The sequence below is a fragment of the Cephus cinctus genome, unplaced genomic scaffold, assembly GCF_000341935.2.
Source record: "Cephus cinctus unplaced genomic scaffold, Ccin1 Ccin1_scaffold0806, whole genome shotgun sequence".
Classification (NCBI taxonomy): Eukaryota; Metazoa; Arthropoda; class Insecta; order Hymenoptera; family Cephidae; genus Cephus; species Cephus cinctus.
Genome location: NW_014333403.1, coordinates 744786 through 769463, shown reverse-complemented (window position 1 = coordinate 769463; position 24678 = coordinate 744786). Strand labels below are relative to the sequence as shown.

At 41.4% G+C, this 24678-nt stretch overlaps 2 protein-coding genes across 4 annotated transcripts in view; one reads left to right on the top strand and one right to left on the bottom strand.

Annotated features, from left to right (window-relative positions):
- Positions 1-17921, bottom strand: part of LOC107270629 (icarapin-like) — a 19851-nt gene extending 1930 nt beyond the window's left edge. Inside the window, exons 1-2 of the mRNA XM_025087999.1 lie at positions 17774-17921; positions 1832-2035 (exon numbers count right to left, since the gene is read on the bottom strand). Coding sequence (XP_024943767.1) covers positions 1832-1901 — 70 coding nt within the window. The 5' untranslated portion in view covers positions 1902-2035; positions 17774-17921. The remainder of the gene's footprint in view (positions 1-1831; positions 2036-17773) is intronic.
- Positions 9709-24606, top strand: LOC107270624 (transient receptor potential cation channel subfamily V member 4). Of its 3 annotated transcripts, none has more exons than XM_025087991.1 (13): positions 9709-14682; positions 14761-14986; positions 16470-16585; positions 16701-16937; positions 17781-17932; positions 19416-19632; positions 20429-20605; positions 21461-21658; positions 22106-22221; positions 22298-22665; positions 22772-23083; positions 23145-23424; positions 23486-24606. In XM_025087991.1, the coding sequence occupies exons 1-13, from the start codon at positions 13861-13863 to the stop codon at positions 23658-23660; spliced, it is 3396 nt and encodes a 1131-aa protein (XP_024943759.1). In that variant the 5' UTR covers positions 9709-13860; the 3' UTR covers positions 23661-24606. The 3 variants fall into 3 exon arrangements, with proteins under 3 accessions (XP_024943759.1, XP_024943760.1, XP_015601272.1); XM_015745786.2 differs by having other exon boundaries at positions 9710-14682; positions 20444-20605; XM_025087992.1 differs by lacking the exon at positions 20429-20605.
- Positions 24607-24678: the final 72 nt, after the last annotated feature.

Below are 24678 nucleotides of genomic sequence, written 5' to 3'. Positions count from 1 at the left end.
GTATGATTATTTATCGTTTACAAGCCCGGCCGACCTCTTTCCTCCCTGTTGGTTTTACTATTAATCCCCGCGATTCAAATTTAACTACACGTACGCCCGGCTAATCGATCCTTGGAAAATAAATACTTTCAGACTACGTATCAACCTGTCGTACAATATACGCGCCCACGTAGACACGACGTGCACGTATGAGGAATTGATAAATTCAGAATACTTTATAACGACGAATGCGGGACCTGCATCGCAAAACAGCCGCGTGCTCCGCGATTACTACGACGTAAAATACAAAACGCGAGTACTCGCGCCTCATAAAAAAAAAAAAAAACCACCGATAAATATTCATTGCGTTAATTTGTTAAAGCGGATAATTCAACTGCGAAGGCTAACGACGTTTGATAAAGAAAAAAAATATATGCCAACCTCTAACCTCATTTTTACCCCCCCGCCCTTTGGTAAAATTTCGTCGTCGGTTCGACGAGCATCGACGCGCCTCTGAATGATAATTTTCCACGGTAAAATATCGAAGCTTATTCCTTACAAAGGTAACGAGAGGTAAACGAGAATAAAAAGAGCAACAAGAATGATTGCGAAAAGGGAATGGACGACCCCTTGGCGTCTCGACGATTGTTCGCAACGGTCGGTAGAACCGGCCGATTCGTTTTATAGCATGAAATTACTGTCCCACTGATCGAACCTAACCTAACGTTACGAATACAAACTGTTATGGTCCGTGCGATGGTATTTTTGTATTAATTTTTCTTTCATTTTTCATTAGGCCAGCCGAAACTACGTTGCGCGTCGAGTCTTTCGGCGGTGAAAGTGACGTCGGTTTAACTTTGTTGTGAGTCGACCTTGTCGCTGACCTGCATCCTGTCCTTTGTAAATAATTCTGCTTACTTTCATAAGCCGCCAGTGGCCGAGCGTACTCCGGTGATCGTTCCAAAGCTGAGAAAGGCTGAAAGATGCTACCGTAGGCTTTTCCTATTAGACTGAGCAAAATTAATGAAACGCACATTCGTATTGTCAATACACGGAACTGTAATCCGGCTCTGCCTTAATTATACTTTCTACGAAGTATCGCGTCTATAAGCCCCATTACGAATTCTCGAGAAGTCACCCGACGATTGCGTAACCATACGCGAATGCCAAACGAAGCATAAGGCAGATAAAAAAAATAATCTATATTACGACTCGACCGAAGTATACGACAGTCATAGCATTGAAATTGGTAAACAGGGGAAGAGCAGTGTCGACAGAAAAAAAATAAAGTCGAAAGAAAAAAAAGTATTAGCATATCTCGTCTTTTGCAATTAATTTGTAGGAAAAAATTGTTTTTCCAAAAAATGCAAAAATCGCAAATATTTTCTTTTTCGGTCACTCCATAAAATCTCCGCTCGGCCAAGCTAAAAGAGGGAATATCCCTTTGCCGAAAAACAACTGCGAGAAATCTATATAACAGTGTGATACCGAAAAGCGTTTCTCTGATGCGGGTACCCAAGAGAGCATCCTTGATGCAAATCTCGAGAGTCACCTGGCGCAGGCTCGACTGGCTCTTCCATTAGACTCCGCAGCCCCTTCCGTATACCGCACGACTAACAATAAGAGAAGCAGCAAAGGGAGCGCGTGTAACGGAGTCGGACATTTTCCCGTAATGCTATGGTATCAGCCCCTCTATCCCTAGACGAAGGAGTCTCAAAGTTCCTTTCAATGACCAACGAACCGAGCCAGATCGGAAATCGCGTCCCGCAATTCTCATAGAATGTAAATACGCGGGGATAAGTCTACAGCCGTATATCTCCAATGACTATAGCTATGCATGAACTTTGCATACCGGTCAAGAAGCCATTGAACGGATTGATGCTGAACGGTATATAGAAGCCTGGAGACTGAAAAGTATCCATGGTGTCGTCCTCTAGATCGGGGTCTTCAAAAACGGATCCAACGAACGGGTTCTTCCTGCCAGGCAGTACCAGTACGGTACCCACTCCTTCATTCTGCTGGTCATCCTGGGACGATTCGGAGTCGCGAGTGGCTCCTGAAAGAAGGAAAATGCGAAAACGTTAGAGGAAAAAAGAAAGAAAGAAAAAACAGAGAGAAACAGTACTAAAGGAACGGACAGGCGTATCGTGGAAAAGCTACAAGGATTGATTGTCCGAGGGTACATAAAATGGGGCCGAGAGTACTTGAGCGAGAGAGGTGGAAAAAAAATACGTGTGGATTAAGGAGATATCAGGTGCGAATGGAACGTGTACGAAAGTCGAAAGAATTACGTGAGGGTGGCGGGGAATCGATAACGTCGAGAAAGGATTAAAAAGAAATTCACGTGCAGGGCCGCCAGCACCTCGAGCCTGACGAAATATCGCAGTCTCGGGGAGAATTGTTATCGCGCGCGATCGATAGGACGTTTAAGAGAGTGGGTGCATGTGCAAGAGCCTGCAGACGAAGGACGGGGTTGCCGAAGGGCGTTGGAAAGGGAGTGTAGGGGGGGGGAAAGAGAGCGTGAGGGGAATTGGGAGAGGGGACGAGGGGGTATCGAGACAAGGGAAGGGGCGCATAATGCAGAAACGAGGAAAATCGACTTCTCGCAATACCCGCGCGGCGACGATCGTCTCGGGAACGCTCGGGCGCTACCGTTCCTGGCGATTATCCAATTTGCGTGAAGCGTTGTCAATTCGAATTGACGACGTTGCAAAGCGTAGGAGTCAATTTGCTTCAATTCTCTTCAATTTCCCGCTACGCCGTGCAACCCTCAAGATTCTCGCGAAAGAAGCGTCCTGGCGAGGTCGGGCTTTGTTGTCTCGATAAGGAAGGAAAATGGAATGAAAAATATTGTTGAAAAAAAAAAGAGTGAAATATATATATATAATAGAAAAATAAAGCGGATCCTATTAGTTTTTCATAATTTTTCTTTAAGCCATATTTTTTTTCTACGTTATTCACTCGCACTCTTCATCCTCTATCCCGTAACCGAAACGCGCCTCCGCTGAACGCGCAATTTACTTCGGCAATGGATCGTTCTGCGGGAAATTTGACCTCGTTGCATTTATTCGTTTCTTCGCCAGTCATTAGCCCGGTTAATTCGATACGTTCGGAAAAGGGAATGCTTCCCGTGCAGCCGGGCAGAGTGCCCATTGACCGTAGTGCTGGCTACTCGCCGCTATTGCTATTCATTTTCTTCTGCAGATGGCGCCCCCTTTTATTTAACGTTATGTGGGCGCAAGCAACTGCCTCCGGATTATTCATCGAATTTACCCGGTCTCGTTTTACCTTTATCTCTGTATTCTTGTTTCCGTAGGCATTCTGGAGCTTTCACTCTTTATTCTCCCCTCTCCCCCGTTATTCCCCTCTTGTCCTTCCCCCTTCTCTCTCTCTCTCTCTCTCTCTCTCAGCTCCTTGTACACGCCGAAGCAGAGACAGATTTACAACGAGATACCCTTTCCAGACTTGAACGTGTCTCCACCCTTTAATCTTCCTCGGGGATCTGCCTTCCTTTTCGAAAGTCCATTCCGTAAGGTTGCTTAACCGTTCTAGAGGCCAATTTTCTCTATTTGTTTCGTCCAACTCGCCTTGCCCGATACGGCGAGAGAGCATGTGGTACTTTTAGCGACACGGAAAATCTGACGTGCCTTGTAATTGGGTTACGTCCGTATCCGTAACGCGCGTACGTTTCTCCGATTGGATATAGAAATCCTTATTAAATTTTACGCTGATTTAAACGTAATAACGTATATCTAAGCAGATATTGTGCCCAGAGACTAATTTGCTCCCTAACCGTACCCGAAATATATTTACAGGATAAAAAAATCCGTAAATTACCTCGTTAAGCGGTTTAACGGTTGTCCGAAAGCGTCCTCGAGCCAAAGTTTAGCCCACTTTAAATTCCACATGCCAATAGCGAATTAACAGCCGCTTACGGCGCTTCGCAATATCGAGAATCGACATTCTCCGTCTTTGCTCCCCCTTTCTCGTATACGCAGAGCACCGACGGAACCGGACGCGCTCGCGTTATTTCATTGAGGAGTGACCTTTATGAAAAAAGGACGTGAGGCTTAACTGATCGACGCCGTGGAAATTCATTGCGACCCCAACCGCTCTGCATAACACAATTAATAATATCGTCGTGCGTATAAAATATTCTCTCCGTGCACTTCAATGTACTCCGAACGTTATGATCTCAACTCTGTCACAATGCATTTGCATTTTATGAAGATTACGTGCAATATGCCCCTGGCATAGAAGTATCGGCATAAGTGCATACAAGGAAACAGGGATATATATTAATATGAAAGGAGAAGAGAAAAATTATAACTTTTTCCACTTTTTCACGTTACGTTAGAAATTTTTTACTATCGTTTTATTATCGTATACCTTCTCATGTCAAGACATAATACATGACGCGAGACTACCGAGTCTCTTGATGGCACCGAATTGAAGTACTTGCACTTGAATACTTTGACGCACGTAGACCGCATTCCCTACGTGACTCGTTGCTATTTGAATATACGAGATAGTTGAGGGATATATATATATATATATATACGATGCTTCATGCATATTACATTCTGTATGTTTGCCCATGTGCTATTTGAATATACGAGATAGTTGAGGGATATATATATATATATATATACGATGCTTCATGCATATTACATTCTGTATGTTTGCCCATGAAGGATTATAATACGCTTTAAATCATAATTAGAGGAATAGGTCGTATACAATTTTTTCGATCTATTGTAGAAGAAAAAAAATATTTCGTCGTGTAGATTCTACCGAAAATTTTTAACGTATATTTTTTCTCATGCCGTAAAACACGTGAACTTACCGCGAAATTGTTTACACGTATTTTGCAAACGCGTACAAAACTGTCGTAAGCAAACCGATCGTATCTTTCAGCCATTCGAGACCAGCATGCCTCGCTTCGTAACCGGTACACCCGTAATACATTTCTTTAGACTTCGAGTCCCTTTATTTACTATACGTATATTCTTCTGTACTACGTAATATATATGTCACTTCATCGTACAATTACTCTTATACATATTACAGTATGTATATGTGTATATACATATGTATGAAATACACGAAATAAGCTCGCCACAGGAAGTGATCGGAATATCTAGTAACTTTATAGGTTTAAAATAACTAGCCGTCCGTCGTCTCGTATTTACCGCCATTTTCTTATTACGTTCTTATTATAACGTTCTTATTAGTTCTTATCGTCAGTTCAATATCTATTTCTAGCGTCGAAGGCGCTTGCTGTCTTTTTGGCGCAATGAATTCAAATCGTTCAAAGAATATCACGTGATCGTCAGTTAATCCCTACGGTATAACTTGTTTTACCGAGCTGTCACTTTTTTTTTTCCAGGAAACGCAGAAGAGCTTCGTACCTCACATCGAATGCTTCACGTTGGCAACGTTGCATCACATTGATGCCTGTTTGAGGAAGTACTTGTGCATGAGAATATGCTTGGCTTCGCATAAATGCGTATAACTTCGAGCGAATATATATATTCGCATATGTACTCTTAGTATTATATACGTAGGATATGTATATATGCATATATAGATAAGTCAGCGAATAACAACGATCCAATAACCGTCAGGCGATTATTGTTCCATGAGGAATCCGAACGGTGTCCGTGTAAGTACGATATTAGGTTATGGCTGGTTTACAATACGGCAGAGATTGTTTGCGAATGCTATAGGAATGACGAATGAGTCGCGGTCGGTGGTTCGAAGTTTATGGCTTCGGGCAACCATAATTGGATTGTCTCGCGAGAGACCTACCGAGGAGTTTCCACGAGAGACTTTGACTCTGTCTTAAGAACTTTATATTCTACGAGAGAAGCATTGCATTTCCCTTCACGTTACACGACTTTATACCGTGACGTCCTTTGTTCCATTCGATACTGTAGCTAAATCATTTGCCGGCAGGAGTACAGTCAGTGGAAGAAATTTGGATTCGAGGTTATTTTTTTTACCCTTTACGTTCACAGAGGTCACACGAACATGATTAGACAGATCTTTTCGTGTATAACGAATGTCATCGTTGCGCATGGAGTCGCGTACCAATGATTTTTTTTTAATGACAAGCGCTTAGTTGGAATACTGCTGATTCGAGGGAAGATTATTACCCTTTTTTTTTTCGAGATTTCCATGGAACGTTCCAGAAGCATTTCCAGCTACACCGTTATACCCGCGATTTTTGCCAAATTAATGCGGCAGCCTTGTCAGCAGCATACAAGACATATGCGAGAGCACTAATTTAAAAATCTTTATTATAATGAATGTCTCTAGCGCAGACGTTAATTAGGGACAAACCGATGAACGTCCATCACGTGAAAGCAGGAGTGGTATTATTCCGTGATTTTTTTTTCATTTTGTAATCATTCTAGAAAATTATTTTTTATCTCCTTTAACTCCAATCATGGATATGAACAATTTTTGCTATCGCTACCGGAGCTAGTACTAGTCATACTGTGATATGGTATATTTAAGGTAACTATAAATGCACAAAGACCGTACTTCAACTGTATCTCCCTTCCCATGAAGCTGTTCAGCCTTTCTCTGTAACCAGCATATGGATGCACGTATTAAACCTCCATATTTTTTTGCGCTCCTGATGATATTCGCAATGAAGAAGAATCCATCTCTTATATAAGATACAGTCCAATAATATAACTGACCAGACTGGCTTACCGATTTTCGTAATGGACCTTTCATTTCTAATGTCCTTTTAAGAGGTTAAAATTATTAAGGCTTTATCGAACCGCGCGTATTTTTTGTATGCTGAAACACTGATGCAAATTGCAAACTGATACTTTCTTCCGAGAAATAGTATCCTTAACGTACCAGTTATATTTGAGTAATTCGAATTCGTGAGGGACGCTAATAAATTGTACGCGGCTAGAAAGACGCCTAATTCGTGTCACGAGAATCGTAATCGAATTCGTAACAGTTCTTTGACTAGTGTCAAACAAAGCCTGATATTTAAATAAGTCTAGGGAGCGAACAAAATATCTGGCATACCAATGTCCGTTTATTCTATCCACCGCTGCTGGTAGTAGTCAAGGTAGCCTAATGTTACGTCACGTTAAAGCCGTCCCCGGCAGGAAAATGTTATTTATATATGCCTTAGCAATAGGGATCTTGAATATCCAACACTTGAGTAATATATACAGTATATTATGTGTGTATGCATATATATTTGAGTATATATTCACATCTATGTATATTTGAAAATATACAAAAATAAATACACGCCTATGCACAATCAATCAATAGGACATACATAAAAGCTATAAATATCCCATGCAAATACATACGTATGCAACTTGCAGTCCCGAGTGTAAGGTTATTATACTGGGAAACAAACAATTCGTTTCCGACTTATCCTATTGCGAATGGATTGGAAAATTCGGACTATCTATTGCCGATAGTGTGGCTTTAAATAAACTAGAATTCACAAAAAGCGGATTAAGAATTAGTTGCGCGGATTTACGCTTTAGCGGTGTAAGTACTGGAGATATATTTTTTGCTGTTCTGTTGACAATGTCAAACCCGCTCGAACGTTCTCGACTTCTATATACCTCTAACGAAAATCAAAGGCAGCGAGCCAAAATGCCTATTTCCAATTGTTGCCTATCAAATGTACTCGCCAAGTTTGATAATGGTGCATACGATTGTATTGTTTGAATCCGGTTGTCGGCGGTCAAATATAACTGTGGTTTCGATAAAGACAGAATTTACGGTACTCCACGAGTTCTTGCTAATCATGTAAATTTTTATTGAACACAACGAAGTGGGATAAGAGATAGAGAAAATGTAATATCTTAGAACGTGACTAACGGTTTGTATAACATGTTTCTGACCTGCATTTCATTTTTTTGAAGTAAATTTTATACGGCACTCTGATAATCCAATAAGAATGGTGGTCGCGTTCGGGTATTCTCGAACCTTCGGAATTGCCAACGCGTCAGATATCTTAAAAAGGGATTGAGATATGTTCAGAAAGGTTTCGACCATTTCTACTGACGGCCCTTCGGTTGTGAACTCGTTCGTGCGCCGCAGGCTAAACAATATCCGAGGGAACTTAACGACTTAAATGCTGCCGGTAATAAATATGAAAGATAAAATGGCCACCGCAGTACGATAACAAAAGGATCTGCCCTCAATTTTCTTTGCAGGGATTCCAATTCGAAATTTCCCATCAGCCATTTCGGCAGGTAGAACGGTCTATCTGTCCGAAGTACTACGGATTCGAATAAACCTAGTAAAGTAAAAAGATGGAATCTGTCAACGAAAAAATGACAGCGCGAGACCGATACGAGGAACTTGATTGGCGTGTCGAATGATCAATGAGTGTTTAAGAAGAGAAATCACTGAAAACTCAGCTAAAAGATATCCGTAACTTGTCAAATAACAAAATGTAAACGCACGCGTAGTAACGTACAATTTGAAATGTACATACCTGGATAGGAGTGCGCAATCGCAACCAAGACAGCCGCGAATAAGAAAACGCGGAAAACGCCCTTCATCGTTGCTGCTTACTTTTGCAAAGACTTGTTTCGTACTAAGGATCGAATAACGCAAAGGAAGCACGAACGTCGATCAAGGTCACTCACTGAACTGGCTCACTGAAAACACGGTAATGCTCTGCAGCTGAAGTTGCCTCGGGCGATATATGTATATGATTGGCCGGCCGGCTCCCAACCAATCAGAACTCACCATTCTGCTACGTCACGCGCGTTCACACTCACGCTTGCACTGTCCCCAGTAACTAACTGATGTCGCATACAAATATCGGATGACAACTAGGTACGTATGTTATATATGGAGTCTGTTTAGCTGCCACGTATGTAATACGTTGCGCTTCGATTCGTTTCGATGACTTCTTCAACGACGAAGAATGAACGAAACCGACAGGACATTCTGGCACGTTCTGAAATATTCGACCTTACCTTTTTTAACAGCTCAGTCGTTACGCATTTTCTTGATCATTGAGCTTTCTGGTTTACCGACGTGATTGTACCGAGAACGTACGTAGCTTACCCTGATTTGAAGGCTGTCTGACTGGTTCACTGATACATCCTACAGCATGAGTCACGATAAGGGTGCTTTCACAACGTTCTACATTGCGATAATACCCAGACGAATCATTACGAACGGTACGATTTATTTTTGTAAGTGGCGATTCATCCTTAAGTTGCGTTCAATTATCTCATTAAAAACGTTGCTTGATATGCTCTGGAACTTCCAGAAAGTTCTACTGCTCGCCACTTCAGTAGTGGACGAGTCAAAAAGGAAGCTGATTCAACGGAGTAATAAGTTCTTGACGGTGCTTCAATGACAAAAATATCCCGCATTGATATCACGTGTATCTGAGAGAGAGAGAGAGAGAGAGAGAGAGAGAGAGAGAGAGAGAGTACCGAACTATTACCTGAAATTGTCAATCACTTTGAATCAATACATAAACAATGATGGACCAAGGCTGAGAAAGATTCTATCGCGTTCTACTGATCGTCGAAACGTTACGATTGCATTTTATAACCGTCTATATTGGGTAACTTCGATACAGAGATGGATGACGTGTAATGCATGCTACACGATAAACATCACTTATTGTTGATGGCAATCGTTACATCATAAAAGCTTTGTACATACATCAGAGAAAAAAAGGTAAATACATTATACTGAGAAAGAAAGGAAGTGCTAATGACATTACACATTGATGCTGGAAAACAGTGTTTATGAGAGCAACGTACATACGATTAGTATATTTAGGTTAGCATGATTTATATGAAATAGCAAAATAATTCATGCCTCAAGGAAACTTCGAGAAACTTTTGACAAGTACTCGGCAATTCCATCAACCACAGCGTTATTAGCCTCTGATATTACATCCTGCCAAAAATTACGTTGTGGCAATTCAATGAGGGTGCTAATCGAGTCTTTGTTGTTCTTCCTGCCATAAGGTAGATACATACATATATACATATGCATGTATGATATTTCGCGCGACAGAGAATCGACTACTGTGCATGAAAACTATTCATTTGGCCATTAATTCACGATTTGCAAGATCGCGTCAATCTTATAATATATTTTAAATTATTAAGAACCAAGCAGGAAAGTACTTTTTGACCTAAGACCTCTTTGAGATGTCTATAACCAGAACGTAACATTTTCTAACGGCATCTTGCGAATGCCGCCTTTATTCGTGCTTTCTGGGAATCATCATGTTTTTTTCTTCCATTCATTTCCATCGGCACCACAGTCCATGAAGTGAACGCGAAATCCTCTGGTACTAGGAAATAATAATCGACATTTCTTTTCCCGGGAATTTTAAAATCGACGAAAGACATTCGTAGAAACGCGCATCAAAGGGCTATTGATAAATACGCTAACAATGCGAAATTCTATGCGCTAAACAATGTAAGATCGTTGAAAACAATTGATTTTTATCAGTGAAAAAATTTGGTTTGCTTCAGTGACGTTTCCACGAAAAAAAAATAGCAAGCTAACATTAAGATTTTTATGAATTTTTTAGCAATCACGTTGCACATGCACCGATGCATTTTTAACTGTTTGATCGAGGTATCTCACGTATCTACATATGAAAACTAAAACACATATTTGACCGATGAACGGGAAAAAAAAATTTCGCACATTTATATCCGATTTCATTCAACACTCGTCGTTTCCGTGACCTTTCGACGTATGAATAAGCTGTGAATAGTCAGGTGGTACAAAAGGAATATGAAAACCTTCTGAAAAAAGTCGAAACCAGTATTTCAAATAAATCGAATGCGTAATACAAGGCATAATACGTTCGAATGTTCTAGATGAGGTATTCGATATTTCAATATTAACATTACACATCGCCTTATTATATTGGAAGGGAAAAGAAGAGAGGAAAAGAAGTTAAACATACAATGCAGATACTGACTCAGCGATGTGTACATATCAGCTGGAATATTTCACTAATTCTTAACATTCGTTTCTTTCTGTCGTACATTCTAGAACCAAATGGCATATTCTCTTATTCATATACATACGTCTTACCAAATGGTTCAACGGTAATTACAGACATGCTAAATTACTTCTCGCACGACTATTGCCATTCGAATTATTTCAAATGACGCGTATTATTACGATGCTTATACGCTAAAAATTTTCTTCAATTATTCTAAGTCGATCGTACATGGACGGCTGTTCGGTCATCGTATGAACACAATCAACCGTGGCTGGTCAAATATTTCTGAATGACTGTGTTTACGTATATATAGATATTCCATACGTTACATATTGATTTCGAAATTGTACATTTTATCCCTGGTTACCTGATACATGTGGTACATACAGAGTAATTTCAGGTAAACGTATCAACTGAAGTTAGCTTCTCTATTTGCTTTCTACGACAGAGCCAACTTCAGTACGTAGATCCTATATCGAATAATTCTGTATTATTCAAGTAATGACGTCGATAATAATTGTACAGTACGAATACAAGTTCACTGAACCCCGTGAAATAGGTGAAACAATAATAGAACATGGAATCATGCCAAGCATGAGAGAATAACGATCATATTTATATAATCGTTGCGATATCAAGGTTCAAGTATCATTTTCATGAAAGGAGTGTAGTCGAGAAATCCAATGCGGATTAAGGGCAGGTTTCAGGGATTTTCGATAGCAGCCGAGCAGTTATTCGTGAAAAACTTTTTTCCGAGGGAACTTCCTCGAGAAAAGAAGGCCAGTAATCCAAGTAAACTTCAGTCTCTCCTCTTATATTCTTTTCCTCCTATTCCCCTTGTTTCTTCGTCTTATTTCGTACATCACGTACGAAACGTTCTTCGAAACTTATCTACCGGGTGCCCATTAAAAATTTATCAAACCTGAGACCGGGCTCCCAAAACCTATTAGGATCCAGATTTTTGTACGATTTAACGAGGAAAAAGTTCATTCATAAATTATTATGTTTATTTGTTCCTCGTGCGAAATAATTATAACTTATATGTATAATATATCGCTTTGTAAAAAACGACCAACCCGCACTCAGTGTCACGCGCGTTCGATACCTGTTATCATTGTAATTATTTATGCCACAGTTGACCCTCATCTATAATATTCGATGCGGGGACCTACGTCAAACCAGCCAGAGCTCTACCCTGCTAAAAATCTCTATGAAAAAAAGGTGCTTCGCTACCTGACTATTAGTCATAGGATACGTTCGTGAAAACATGAACATGTTTATGAAAACACATATCACGTGTAATTCTGCCGTAGCTGGCGTGACAGAATGGTAACATCCGTATGCATGAGTACAAACGTCACTTTATCTTTGTGTCCAATTAGCAGCCATACGATGATGTACATATGAATAACGCCTCGTTATCTGCTTACGAATCGTATTCCAGTGAATTCTATAGAAATTTATCAGCTATGCTGACGTCACGATTGGATCTGTATAAAATCATAATTTTTGTACTATTTTTTTTTTTCATTTTCCGTAAACGTCGCCAAAACGTCCGTCCGATAAGCGATGATTCAGAATTTTTGGCGATATCAAACTTTTGAGAAAAGCAATTTCGTAAGAAGTATCTCTGTCTCTTACTTTTTCATACAATTAATGTCACGTCGATACCATTGCGCGGGTACACAAGTGTCCCGTGTATATTTTTCAAGATTGAATGCCGAATATAACGCAAATCAAATAAATACGTTGCTTTTAGGGAAAAGTACAATTGTTGAAAATAAAAAATATTTTTACTTCTCACAACTCTTTGCAGTCAATATTTTTTCTCAACTGTTCAATCAGAATTAGCAGATTTGACACCCGTAACGTTCCTATCGAAATTTAGGACATGGCTTTACTCGTATCTTTTAAGTTTCTTCCGAGGCAGCAGAGAAGTAAAAAATTATTATTTTCCATCCGAAAATATCATAGCCGTGAGTTCGGCAATAACTCAATGAAGCTTTTGTTTATTGCCTTTTGGGCTGAGCCGTCGAATGCGGCTCGTACGTTCCTTGCGGAAATGTAGCTAAATGGGTTAGCACGTTAACGCGATTAAAAGTTACCACGTTAATACGGTTACGATCGATCATCCGCTTCGCGTAACGGTATTGAAATACGAAAATTGGAACAGTCGATTACCTGTATTACGTAAGATCAGCGGTCCGAAACAAAGGGTCATAACGATTTGCGCTTTGATTTGCCTTCCGCGCGGCTCGATTAGCATTCTTCTTTTTATAAAGAATTCCGTTGGAACCAAAGCTTGACCCAAATATGAATTCAAGGCCGAGCTAGAGGTTCGAGGCGCGGAGTACGGTGTATCTAGATACAAGTAAGCCAGACCAGCCGGTCAGACCTTGCACCTACGAGGCATAGAGAGCCAGGCGTCCTTGCTCCGAATGAAAAAGTCAAAAAGAATAATTTGACTGTATCGGGTAATTAAGGATAAGAAAATACCGAGAAAAATGAGCAAAGTGGTCGAAGGTTCCTTGACGAAAATTGAGGGGAGCTACATAGGGCCGATAAGGCGATATCGCTATCACCCCAGTGACCCTATGGTGTCTGCTGGCACCAGGTACTGTTTATAGATTGCGCAAGTCCCGCGTTGCTATAGCACAAATCGTTCCACCTGCCAGCAGTCTAAAGCAATCTGGAGTAGCCAAGTGAAGTAGGCAGGTAGCGTCTCGAGGAAGAAGAGTGCCGATCATAGATGAGAAATTACGAACCGTATGTCGTCGACGATTCCGAGGGGTTCGGGCGGACCGGAGTGCCTGAGTTCTACGTGAATGGACGATAATCCAGGGGGCTTCGGGGCACGGGAAGAGCCAGAAGGAGATGTCTGAATGGGTGGTATATGCTCCTGTCGAGGTCGAGGTAGCCAGGTCAATGCTGGCTCCATCCTGGATCGGGTGATCAGTCAGGCGAGCAACGAGGATCAGTGTTTACTCTATCGATTGGCTAATTACAAGAAAGGAGGAGAGCTCGTCGAATCGTATAATGCCGGTGGGCAGGCCGAGGTGGAGAAGGTTATTCGCGAGCAGTTTGGCATTCTGATGTATGCCGACGGTAAGGGTCAGATCATTAACAGGGCGGAGTATTTGCGATGGAAATTCCGGGACCTGGAGCAGGTCGTGTTACCGATAGAAGCATCGCTATCGCGTTTCGATCCTCTGGCTCAGTGGAGCGATCACGAGGCTTGCTGGCAGATGCAGTATCGGGGCTCACTCGGGGAGACCCTGTTACACGTACTGATAATATGCGATACACGGATCCATACGCGGATAGCGCGTACGTTGCTCAAGTGCTTTCCAAGGCTGGCCATCGACGTGGTGGAGGGTGAAGAGTACCTCGGAGCCAGCGCGCTGCACCTGGCTATAGCCTATAACAATAACGAACTGGTCCAGGACCTGGTCGAGGCTGGAGCTATAGTGTCCCAGAGAGCAACAGGAAGCTTCTTTCTGCCGAGGGATCAGCAGCGACTACGTCCGGCTCGTAACACAGATTACGAAGGTCTTGCCTATCTAGGGGAGTACCCGCTTGCCTGGGCAGCCTGCTGCGCCAACGAGAGCGTCTATAACCTCCTACTTGATTCAGGCGCTCATCCCGACGAACAGGACTCTTTCGGGAACATGATTCTGCACATGGTCGTCGTCTGCGACAAACTGGTAGGTGAAACTCGTATTAGAATCTCAGGGTTCACAGCGAGCGTGGCTTCACGATGAAATTGAATTTCTCTTGCGCAGGACATGTTCGGTTACGCTCTGCGTCATCCAAAACTTCCGGCCCGGAATGGCATCGCGAACTCTGCTGGGTTCACTCCGCTGACTCTCGCCTGCCAGCTGGGACGTGCTGAAGTCTTTCGAGAAATGCTCGAGCTATCTGCTCGAGAGTTTTGGCGATATAGTAATATCACTTGCTCGGCGTATCCACTTAATGCACTCGACACGCTGTTACCCGATGGTAGAACGAGTACGTCAAACGACTAATTCGATTATTCGTCTTTTTTCGGTCTTGCCGTCAAATTCCGGCACGGGTGCGTCGGCGTCTCGTATGGTTGAGCGAAAAATTTAGGTTATTTTAAAACTGCACGCCTTTGCCTTTGCAATGCCGTATGATTCGAGCTGCTTTATAGAGTTTCGTGGTGACGTCACTTTTCGCTTCAATTTATCTTTAAATCTTGCTATCCATTGTCTTTGCCAATAAGCGACGCTATTGCGTCCCGTTGCGTTAGTCTTCTTCGGGCGAGGATCTTAAGGACTTTCAACGTCACTCCTCGACAGACGACTTTCATTACGTTCCGGGATCCTCGCTGCGCTCGAACGTTCCATCCACTTACTCTTGAGGGGTTAGGTTACCGTTTACTGCAGGCTCCCCTTTCTTTCGACGTTATCTTTTGTTTTTTTTTAATTTTCACTAAATCCTCCTTCCGTACATTTATTTCAAAAGTGTTCTCCTCCCTTTTTCGTATATACACGAATCATTGTTAGTCTGCAAATACCTCTTGCCAAGTTTTATTTCGATCACGAGGCTCTTGAGGCGAAAGAATACGGGAGACTCGGAAAACTTTTTGACAACCGGATTTCATTAGGCCAATGGTTCGCAAGTGAACCCGCATCTGCTGTTCAGCGAGGCGAACTCGATTCGGGCAATGCTTTAGGATTCACGTATACCGAGCAGTCCTTGAGTCGAGGGGGATAAAATGTGGGGGTTAAGAAAATTTAAGGATTCTAAAGTCACCCGGTATAGTGTCATCTTCTGAGATCAGGGTCGTGTCTTGAAAGGATCCGAAGCCAGGAAGGCAGATCAGTGTGGCATTTTAAGACGAGATTAACTCCAGACTTGACTTCGAATTCATCCCTTAATCCCATCTAGGTATCCCTAAAAAGATAATCCATTGAGATAGAAAAACGTAATACACAAGCCTTTACTACTTATATATTCACCGGCACTGATTAACCTCAAAATTTTACGTTCACTGTGAACCGAGATAAAGGCACGAGGCGTATATAAAATTCCAATGAAAATCAAACTGCCAAACACTACCAATCAGGTTTAAGGATCCAAAGTCAAACCGAACTTCGACGTAGCATCGAATACGCGTAACCCCCAACTTAAACTGTCGTAATCGTAGCTTAGCTCTAACTGATGGATGACTAAGGATTAATTACTTTAAGGTACCCTTCGTCGGAGCACTTAAGCCAAATTTAATCTCCGCGTGCAAGGAGCTTTAATCGATCTTTCCAAACGACGAGAAAGCCAAACCTCAAAGCAGCTGCATTTATATACGTGATACAAAAGGAACGACCTTTTTCACTTCCCTTTACGTTTTCCTTACCACAAACGTTGATCTCAGATTTCCCACCCCGCTCCGTCCCTCGGCCCACGGCGCACCCGACCGCCATCTCGTGAATCGATCTCGTGACCTTTTGTGCGTTTTAAATCTTACCGGCAGACTGGAACTCGGCGCTGTTCATAATCCTAAACGGCACCAAGGAGGAGCATCTGGACATGCTAGATGGCGGCATAATTCAGCGATTGCTGGAAGAGAAGTGGAAAACTTTTGCACGAGTAGGTGGCGTTTCTCTCGTATAATTTTTATACCTAAATTATCCACCTTTACGTTCGCACGAAGTCTCATCCGTCTTATTATTTATATCTTCAATGATTCTCTAATACGTTACAGCTTCAGTTCCTCAAGAGACTCGTCATCCTCGTCTTTCACTTGATTTCCCTGTCGCTGGCTGTTTACTTGAGACCCGGTGAAATGGACAGTGAACTTTTAAAGTGGCCCGAAGAAATAACGGAAATTGCAAGAACCATTGCCGAATGCATCACCGTTCTTGGTGTACTAAGTTACATCCTGCTCCAGCTTGGTGGTGAAGTAGTCAACATCGGCCTTCTTTCCTTTCTCAAGCAACTGGTACAAAAATAACTTTTTTTTCTCCTTATGCATAAATTTCCTTCGGTCACAGTGAATTTCTCAAAGGCGACATTAGCGACAGATATCGATCGGTATCGATCGTTCTTTTTGAACCGACACTCACCTTGAGCCAAGGAGCAATTAAAAGGCTCCTTAATGCCCTCGAGTTTAATGATAGTCAACGATAACATTCTTAATGGTCTCAGCTATCTACGGTTACGGTATAGTAAATATCTTAAGGTATATCATTGACTATAAAATCAATCAATATCGAGGATACCGTGAGAATTCAGATTAAAACGTTACACGCGAATGAATAGCGAAGGGCAAACTGTGTTTTTCGTGTATTTGTTAAGGACAAGAAATAAAAAACATAAAACGAGGGGTAACGCGTATAAATTGAAGTTACGCAGCTGTTTCGCAACGTCCCTTAGGAATGGATTTTCTTGAATCCTTGAAAGAGAACGATCTTATGAATTTCAACGATGCTCAAGCGGCTGACAATTAAATTTCGTGGGTACACCGAGGTAATTAGTTTCGCGGAGTAGAAAAATTAGTAAGGGCAAAATTGTACTAACGAGAGTCTTAATTATTTATTTAAAAAAAAAGGGTTGACGCTCTATTTATATTTAAATTAATTAACAGCCGTCCTGAAATAGCATTACTGGTGCGAAATAATGTCTATTTGAAAACTCCATGACTCACGTAACACGTGCTTAAAAATTTAAAAGTAGAGCAACGAGTTCGTCGACACGTTCTTCGTTCATATTCATCGAATGAAAACACAGCGTCGAAAGGTATCGCAAGCAGATGACATAACGAGCCAATTGTATTACCTTTCAGAGTCACGAGCCAGCAAAGTTCATCTTCCTGATCAGTAACATCCTTATACTCGCGTGTATCCCATGTAGAATGGCTGGTGATCGTCACGCGGAGGATGCCATTCTCGTAGTAGCCGTACCTGGCTCTTGGTTCTTGCTGATGTTTTTCGCAGGGTGAGTCAATTTACCACCGAATATATTATTGTCACTAGAATTTTTGACACGGAGCTACACGCGGCGTATACCTATAGCTGTCCGCCGATAGTTCCTAACATCAACAGACAATCCGAAGAGTTCATCCACAGCGTGTACTCTCGCTTACATACCTGCATACGAGTGTCCGGTACGTGCGGGTGACTCAGGCGACATACGTGACCAACGTGACACGCGTGACTTCCCTACCAACCGATAACCGAGTAAACCAGCCGGTAGATCTACATGGCTCCGGACAAAGAAGGAAGGAACTTTGGCAGATTGCAGTATAACTAGTAACTGTCGTAACGTTCCCGTTGAAAAGTCCCTAGCCGAAAACTTTGAAATTTTCAATGCAGCACAATTCACACTGGTGCATGGAAAATTTATTCCTAGCCAGTAAACTCGACGTGGATAGGACGAATATCGCGTTTCCCTCTATCAAACTTCCCATCTTATAGTCTGGTCTACCTTTTGGTCTTATTATGCTAAATTCTATGGTACAGATCGACCAGGGATATACGACGCTACTAACCTCTACATCGGCGCTTATATGTACCTTTAATCGAGTAAATGGAATATATATATTTTTCATAAAATACACGGAATACATATACCAGAGGTTATTCAGCCTAAACGCACCACTTGAACGTGGGTTTATCATGAGACTCAAACTCGCGCTAACTTCAGGTCGAGCGTTTCTACTGAATAACTCTGTGTGCATATAAACGTAAACGCATATCATAGAGTATATGTTTAGAGGCCTATAACAACGTGTCAAACGTGTGATGCCTCTTCACCACTCATTTCCGTTAATTCGCGGTAAATCGAGCGCACTTAACGAAGAGGTAACGCTCTCGTTTATTTCACGCGTTTTCAACGTATACGCATGCACGAACTTATTCTCACGTATAACTGTATATGCATATAAGCGGAACTAGGGCCTGAGCACTTACGAGAATTTCAATGTCTCTGGAAAATCCAAGGAATTACATTTCGCCCAGAGCTCCTGTCGGATTTTTACGTATCTCACCAGGCGGCCACGATGTATTACGTAGACTCGGGGTTGTGACGTATGACACTCCATACCTGAATAATATTCACCACCCGTATTATACCATTCATCTGTATAATACGAATTTGCCATATTTCCTATTACTGTATATTCACACGGTATACCACTATTCCTTGCTTCGACCTTTTATTCTGAATGCTGATTACCCGAATCGATATAAAATTTCTACGTTTCCGTAACCTTATTCCAATTTATATATAGCTTCAATCTTATCTATCAACCACGTGCGAACTCGTTACAATGCATAATATACCAATATACATGTATATACGTATATACATTTCTATACCACTTTTCAAACCAACAGAGCTTCGACTATCGATTAGCTCGAATGCAGGCTTAATGATTGTCGATATCGAGAATAATAATGAGAAACCTTTATCTCCACAGTGCAGTACGTCTGACTGGTCCGTTCGTCACAATGGTTTACAGCATGATAACCGGAGATATGCTGACCTTTGGTATCATCTACATGGTCGTACTCTTTGGATTCTCACAGTCCTTTTATTTCCTCTACAAAGGATTTCCAGGGGTCAAATCATCTCTATACAGTTCGTATCCCTCCACCTGGATGGCCTTGCTGCAAATCACCCTTGGCGATTACAATGTAAGCTTCGTGAAATATAATCATAAACTTTCCATACACGCGTATTGTGATTTTGGTAGCGTCCCGTACGTTCCTATTATATGCAAATGTACAATCGATGCCAGGCGAGAGATATTCGAATATCGTTAGCAGAGTGCATTGATCCTTTTGGTATTATCAGTCCCTGTTAGGTGTCGATGATAATGTCTCCGTGTAAATACAGACGAGAGCTTCGATCGTAATTCAATATCATTTGTCGACGTTGAGATAAGAAAATTATATTTTCACACTAATAATACCATTATATATATGCTTTTCTGTGATACCGTTGACACGATATATATGTATATATATATCACGGATATTACAGGCTCGTTGCGATATATATATATATTTTTTACTGTCTTTTAACCGTATATGAACTCGTTTCTGGTTTGCACGACCTACCTCAATTCCAGTAAAATTGCATTTGTCCCCCAAGCGATGCTGCTTCATAGCTCATTAAAAAAAGCATAAAGAGGAGCAGTAACGCTGTTAATAACGACGTGGGTACTTAGTTTTATTGGTATTATCCGCACTTCCGGTCTAGGCATGATTAACTTCCGAGTCTCTTTTTCTTTCGGTACTCGACTATATAAATCCTACTTGAGGATACTCGAATAATTCAATTACTCGTTTCCGAGTTTAGTCATTATTATTATTATTATTATTATTATTATTATTATTATTATTATTATTATTATTATTATTATTATTATTATTATTATTATTATTCGCATTCTTATTAATTTTCACACACCAAGTGAGCGATTGCCAGTATTTTTTTTTTCAGTATACCGACCTGAGCCACACGACCTATCCCAACCTGAGTAAAGCAGTCTTCGCCATCTTCATGGTACTCGTGCCTATATTGCTGCTCAACATGTTGATAGCCATGATGGGTAACACGTACGCTCATGTAATCGAGCAAAGTGAAAAGGAATGGATGAAGCAGGTTGGATGCAAATTCATTTAATTATAATTGAGTGACGTGACGCTATTTACGTTTGCTTAAGAAGTATCGGTACTGTAACTAGGAAATGCTTGGAAACTTTGTCATTGTTTGCTTTTTTGTCCAGTTACGTAATTCCTTGGAGTGTGATTAACCGATGCTTTTCCACTGTATTACAGAGGATTTGGCTTGTAAGGAATTACAATTATATATATATATATATGTATATTGTCACTGCTGTTTAAATGTCGCAGCTTTATACCAAAAGGTAATGACTTAAGGTAAGGTATTTCGACATAGTAGACGTTTACGCGATAGTCATCAGGGATCAATGCTTATTTTAAATACATGGTGCACCCTGTATTTATATAATTATTATATAACAGTTATCGTTAGCCTCCAGCGGGTCAATGTTTACGGAGTCATTCGAATCACGCTAACCAATGGTCACGGTAAACAGAATTGTAGCGAAAATAATTTATTGATTTACTACGATACAAAAGGTTTCTGTACTCTCGGGAGTCTGTACGCGCGCATTCGTGTATTACGTATACGTAATGTACAGCGCGCGTTCCGTACCTGTGTTCCCAGTGTACGGGAATGTGTCGAATAGCACAAACAATCCCGGCTGGTAAATCCTGCGGAAGTAAAGCGTTAACGGTTGAAAAAATTGCAGGGATCGCGATCCGTGAAATATGTGAAAATATCATGGATCGTACGAGCATCGTTGAAAAACGTTCTAGAAATCAAGGACTTAATTTCTTCTTTTTTTTTCTCCTCATTCGTTATTACCTTTCAATCCGTAATCATCCTTCCGTATGCGTAGTTTTTCCGATAATCGCTATTATCGTGTTTCAGTGGGCCAAGATCGTCGTTTCATTGGAACGCGCCGTTTCGCAGAAGGATGCTCACAATTATCTACAAGAGTACAGTATCAAACTGGGTCCGGGAGACGACCCGAATAATCCAGCCTCGGAGCAGCGCGGCGTGATGGTCATCAAGAGTAAATCAAAAACAAGAGCCAAACAACGAAAGGGCGCTGTGTCTAATTGGAAGGTGTGGGAATTCTGTCCATCTATACTGGAAATAACGTACCATTTTAATAACGTGTAAACGTACTCTGCGTCTATTCGGTCAAAAATTAATTAACGATTAATTATAATAATTCGTTATCACGACTAGATGGTTAATCGAAGAAATTTTTTTTTAACCATATACGAGTATATGGGAATTGGGATTTTGATGTGTACCGTGTCAATAAGTTCATGCTTAGTATATGTATGTTCAACGTGTTACTTAAATGTTTACCTATGTTGGACATAGAGTTTAGGGACTGTATCGGGTCGTAAGGTGTGACTAAATCATACATTGAATATCCTTGAACTGTATGATTAACGGTAAGCCTGAGGCAGACAAGGACGTGATATTGTTTCGTTAGGACATAATCTAAGGGCCCTTAGTATCAACGACTTGACTGTATGAATGGTGGTAATGTATTTATAGCGCGTGGGAAAGGTGACGATAAACGAGCTAAGGAAACGCGGAATGACCGGCGAGGAGTTACGATGTATTATGTGGGGTCGTGCATCATTCTCAACACCCGTTAGAGTGCCAGCAAGGTAATATCAATATTCGATCGAGTATTATGTCTATTCCGAGCCATAGCCAGTTGACGAAGTCGAGTTTTTGTCCTAGTCCCAATATCGGAGAACCAGACGCAGCCGGTTCGACGGTTACCGGAGGCTTCGGTGACGCTTTGACGGCTGCACTGGACGTAATGGCGCTTGCACACGATCTCGACCTGAGTACGGCCACCCAAGGGATACCAACTACGAGTAATCAAACGTCTAAGGTAGCGAATGTTCAAGGGAAGGTTCGGCCGAGTAATCAAGGACAAGCTGGACTCGCGGTACAGAGGCCGGTTCAACCGCTATCTCAATCTGCGCCCCAACCGCAAGCTCAATCACACGGACGAAGTACGGCTGATATCGTCCATGAATTCGGCGATAAGAAAACGCTCGAGTCTATCGATCCTGAAGCTGTCAATACGAAAGCTCGTGAAGGTGAGTGAGTCATGCCCTGGCAGTCAAGTCAGCTTTACAAAATAATCGACGGCAATGGAATTGTTATGTACGGAGTCGTGGATGATTATTTTCTCATGTTATTCAGTGGCAGGAAATATATTCGGCGCGAGGTGTCTGGATAAAGCTGAAATCGAGATACCGAGTACAAGCGCGGAGACGGAGGGAGCCGATCCTTTGCTTGAGCTTGTGATAGCCTCGGAAAACTCCAGCTGCGATCAACAGGCTTTACTGAAGATGGCCGGGTCAGCGCGTGACCTCAGCGAGTTCCCGCTGAAGAGCGCGGTCAATGTGCAGCTTCTAGAACGTTTTTCAATTACGAAGATACTTACGTCTAATAGGTTGGCTACCGTGCATAAGAAGGAGCTTCTGCTCGAGTCTAGTGACAATGACGTTTGCAGTAAGAATCGTTACGTAAGTGAGATTGTATTTAGAATGGTCTCAAGGGAAATCAATTTCAGATGACTCTTTGTTGGGAGCTGAGGCAAGATTACGGAGGATTAGATCAGCGAACAGTAGATACGTTTTGGAAAAAAGGCAATTTCGCCGAGACGACGGTAGCTCGTCTTCCTCTCCTTCGGTAGATACCGTTTCCGGTTATCGAATTCTTAAAAACGAACCGGACGAAACGGTCAATGTGGCTTCCGTCGGATCTGCCGAGACTAACGAGTCGACCAGGACGGAAAATTCTAACGGCGCCAAGAGTCATCGTAAGCGACGGGCCAAAACGGCAAAAAACAGGTAAAGAGGTTATCGCGCCGACTTATTCAGCGTGGTCTAATCTTTGACGTCACTCTTTCAGGGTATCTCCGAAAGAGATGTTTGACTCTTCAAAGAGAAGAGAATCAGATTACGGGAAAAAAGTTGCCTCCCCACCGAATTCGCCCACTGATCCTTTGGAACCGTGGAGCACTCGTGGCATCAAAGATATGAATACGATATTAGCATGGAAGGAAAACGGACCGGACAGCCCATAAAGAATATTCACTTTCAACAAATTTGTAAAAGCTGAAAGAAAATTTGAATTTCAACTTTTACCAAGGCACGGACATTGGTTATATACAAGAGGCAATGTCCCGTATCCATTTCGCTGCCGCGAAACGAGAAATCCATTCGCAAAAGGGAATATCAATATTTCGAAGTTTCAACGCTGCGTGATAGAGCAAGGATTATATTGTGATTTATGACGCGAGTAGTCAAGGTTATTTTGGTAATATTTGTCACTGGATTTCGTACATATAATATCGAGGGACTAAATTGGACTATAAAACCCAGGACGTATGAAAAATAGGACGTACCTAACTTCTTTGGCCTCTTGACGTTCCTGGGCAATACAGCCATAACGAATTTCCTGCATTCTCAGTGACATTGCGCAATATGTATGACGTATCATATGCAATTTATAACAGACTGGATGAGTATATCGAAAGAATTATATAGAACGATTTACCACAGTGAAAATATATTAAAACGTATATCGTCGTTTAATTTATACTTGATCGTGACTACAATGTGTACTTTAGTTAATTCGCGAATTACCTGATGTACAAAAAATTCCGAGTCAACGTAAAACCTCAGTTTCAATTATATTCGTATACGTGTAACACTGAAATTCGATCGATTAAAATTATGTGGATGTACGTAATATTATTTTATATTCGAATAATTTAACAGAGACGTCAGTCTTGATTTGTAATTAAATAATTGTACAGTAACATTAATACAATTTGTGCACTGAAACGAGTGACTAAAGATAACAGATTATTTTATCTGATAAAAAGCAATCGATACTAATGCATGGAAGAGAAAAAACTGTGTATCGCACTGGTAAAAATAATTTTTTCTTTTCAGTTACATTATTATTATGTTGAATTAAAAGAGTCTTCGAGTGTATTATATTTGAAATAAAATCTTTTCCTTCTTCGTACCTCGTTGAATAACTTGAGAATCTTTCACCTGTCTACGTTCCAATATTCACGTAAGAATTTAATGAGT

What these genes read in the sequence shown, in the direction of transcription:
- LOC107270624 (XM_025087991.1), top strand. Translation starts at nt 13,861, where the DNA reads ATGGGTGGTATATGCTCCTGTCGAGGTCGAGGTAGCCAGGTCAATGCT. An exon ending in AAAAGGAATGGATGAAGCAG is followed by an intron (nt 20,606 to 21,460) that starts GTTGGATGCAAA and finishes ATCGTGTTTCAG; the next exon opens with TGGGCCAAGATCGTCGTTTC. An exon ending in TAGTGACAATGACGTTTGCA is followed by an intron (nt 23,084 to 23,144) that starts GTAAGAATCGTT and finishes AATCAATTTCAG; the next exon opens with ATGACTCTTTGTTGGGAGCT.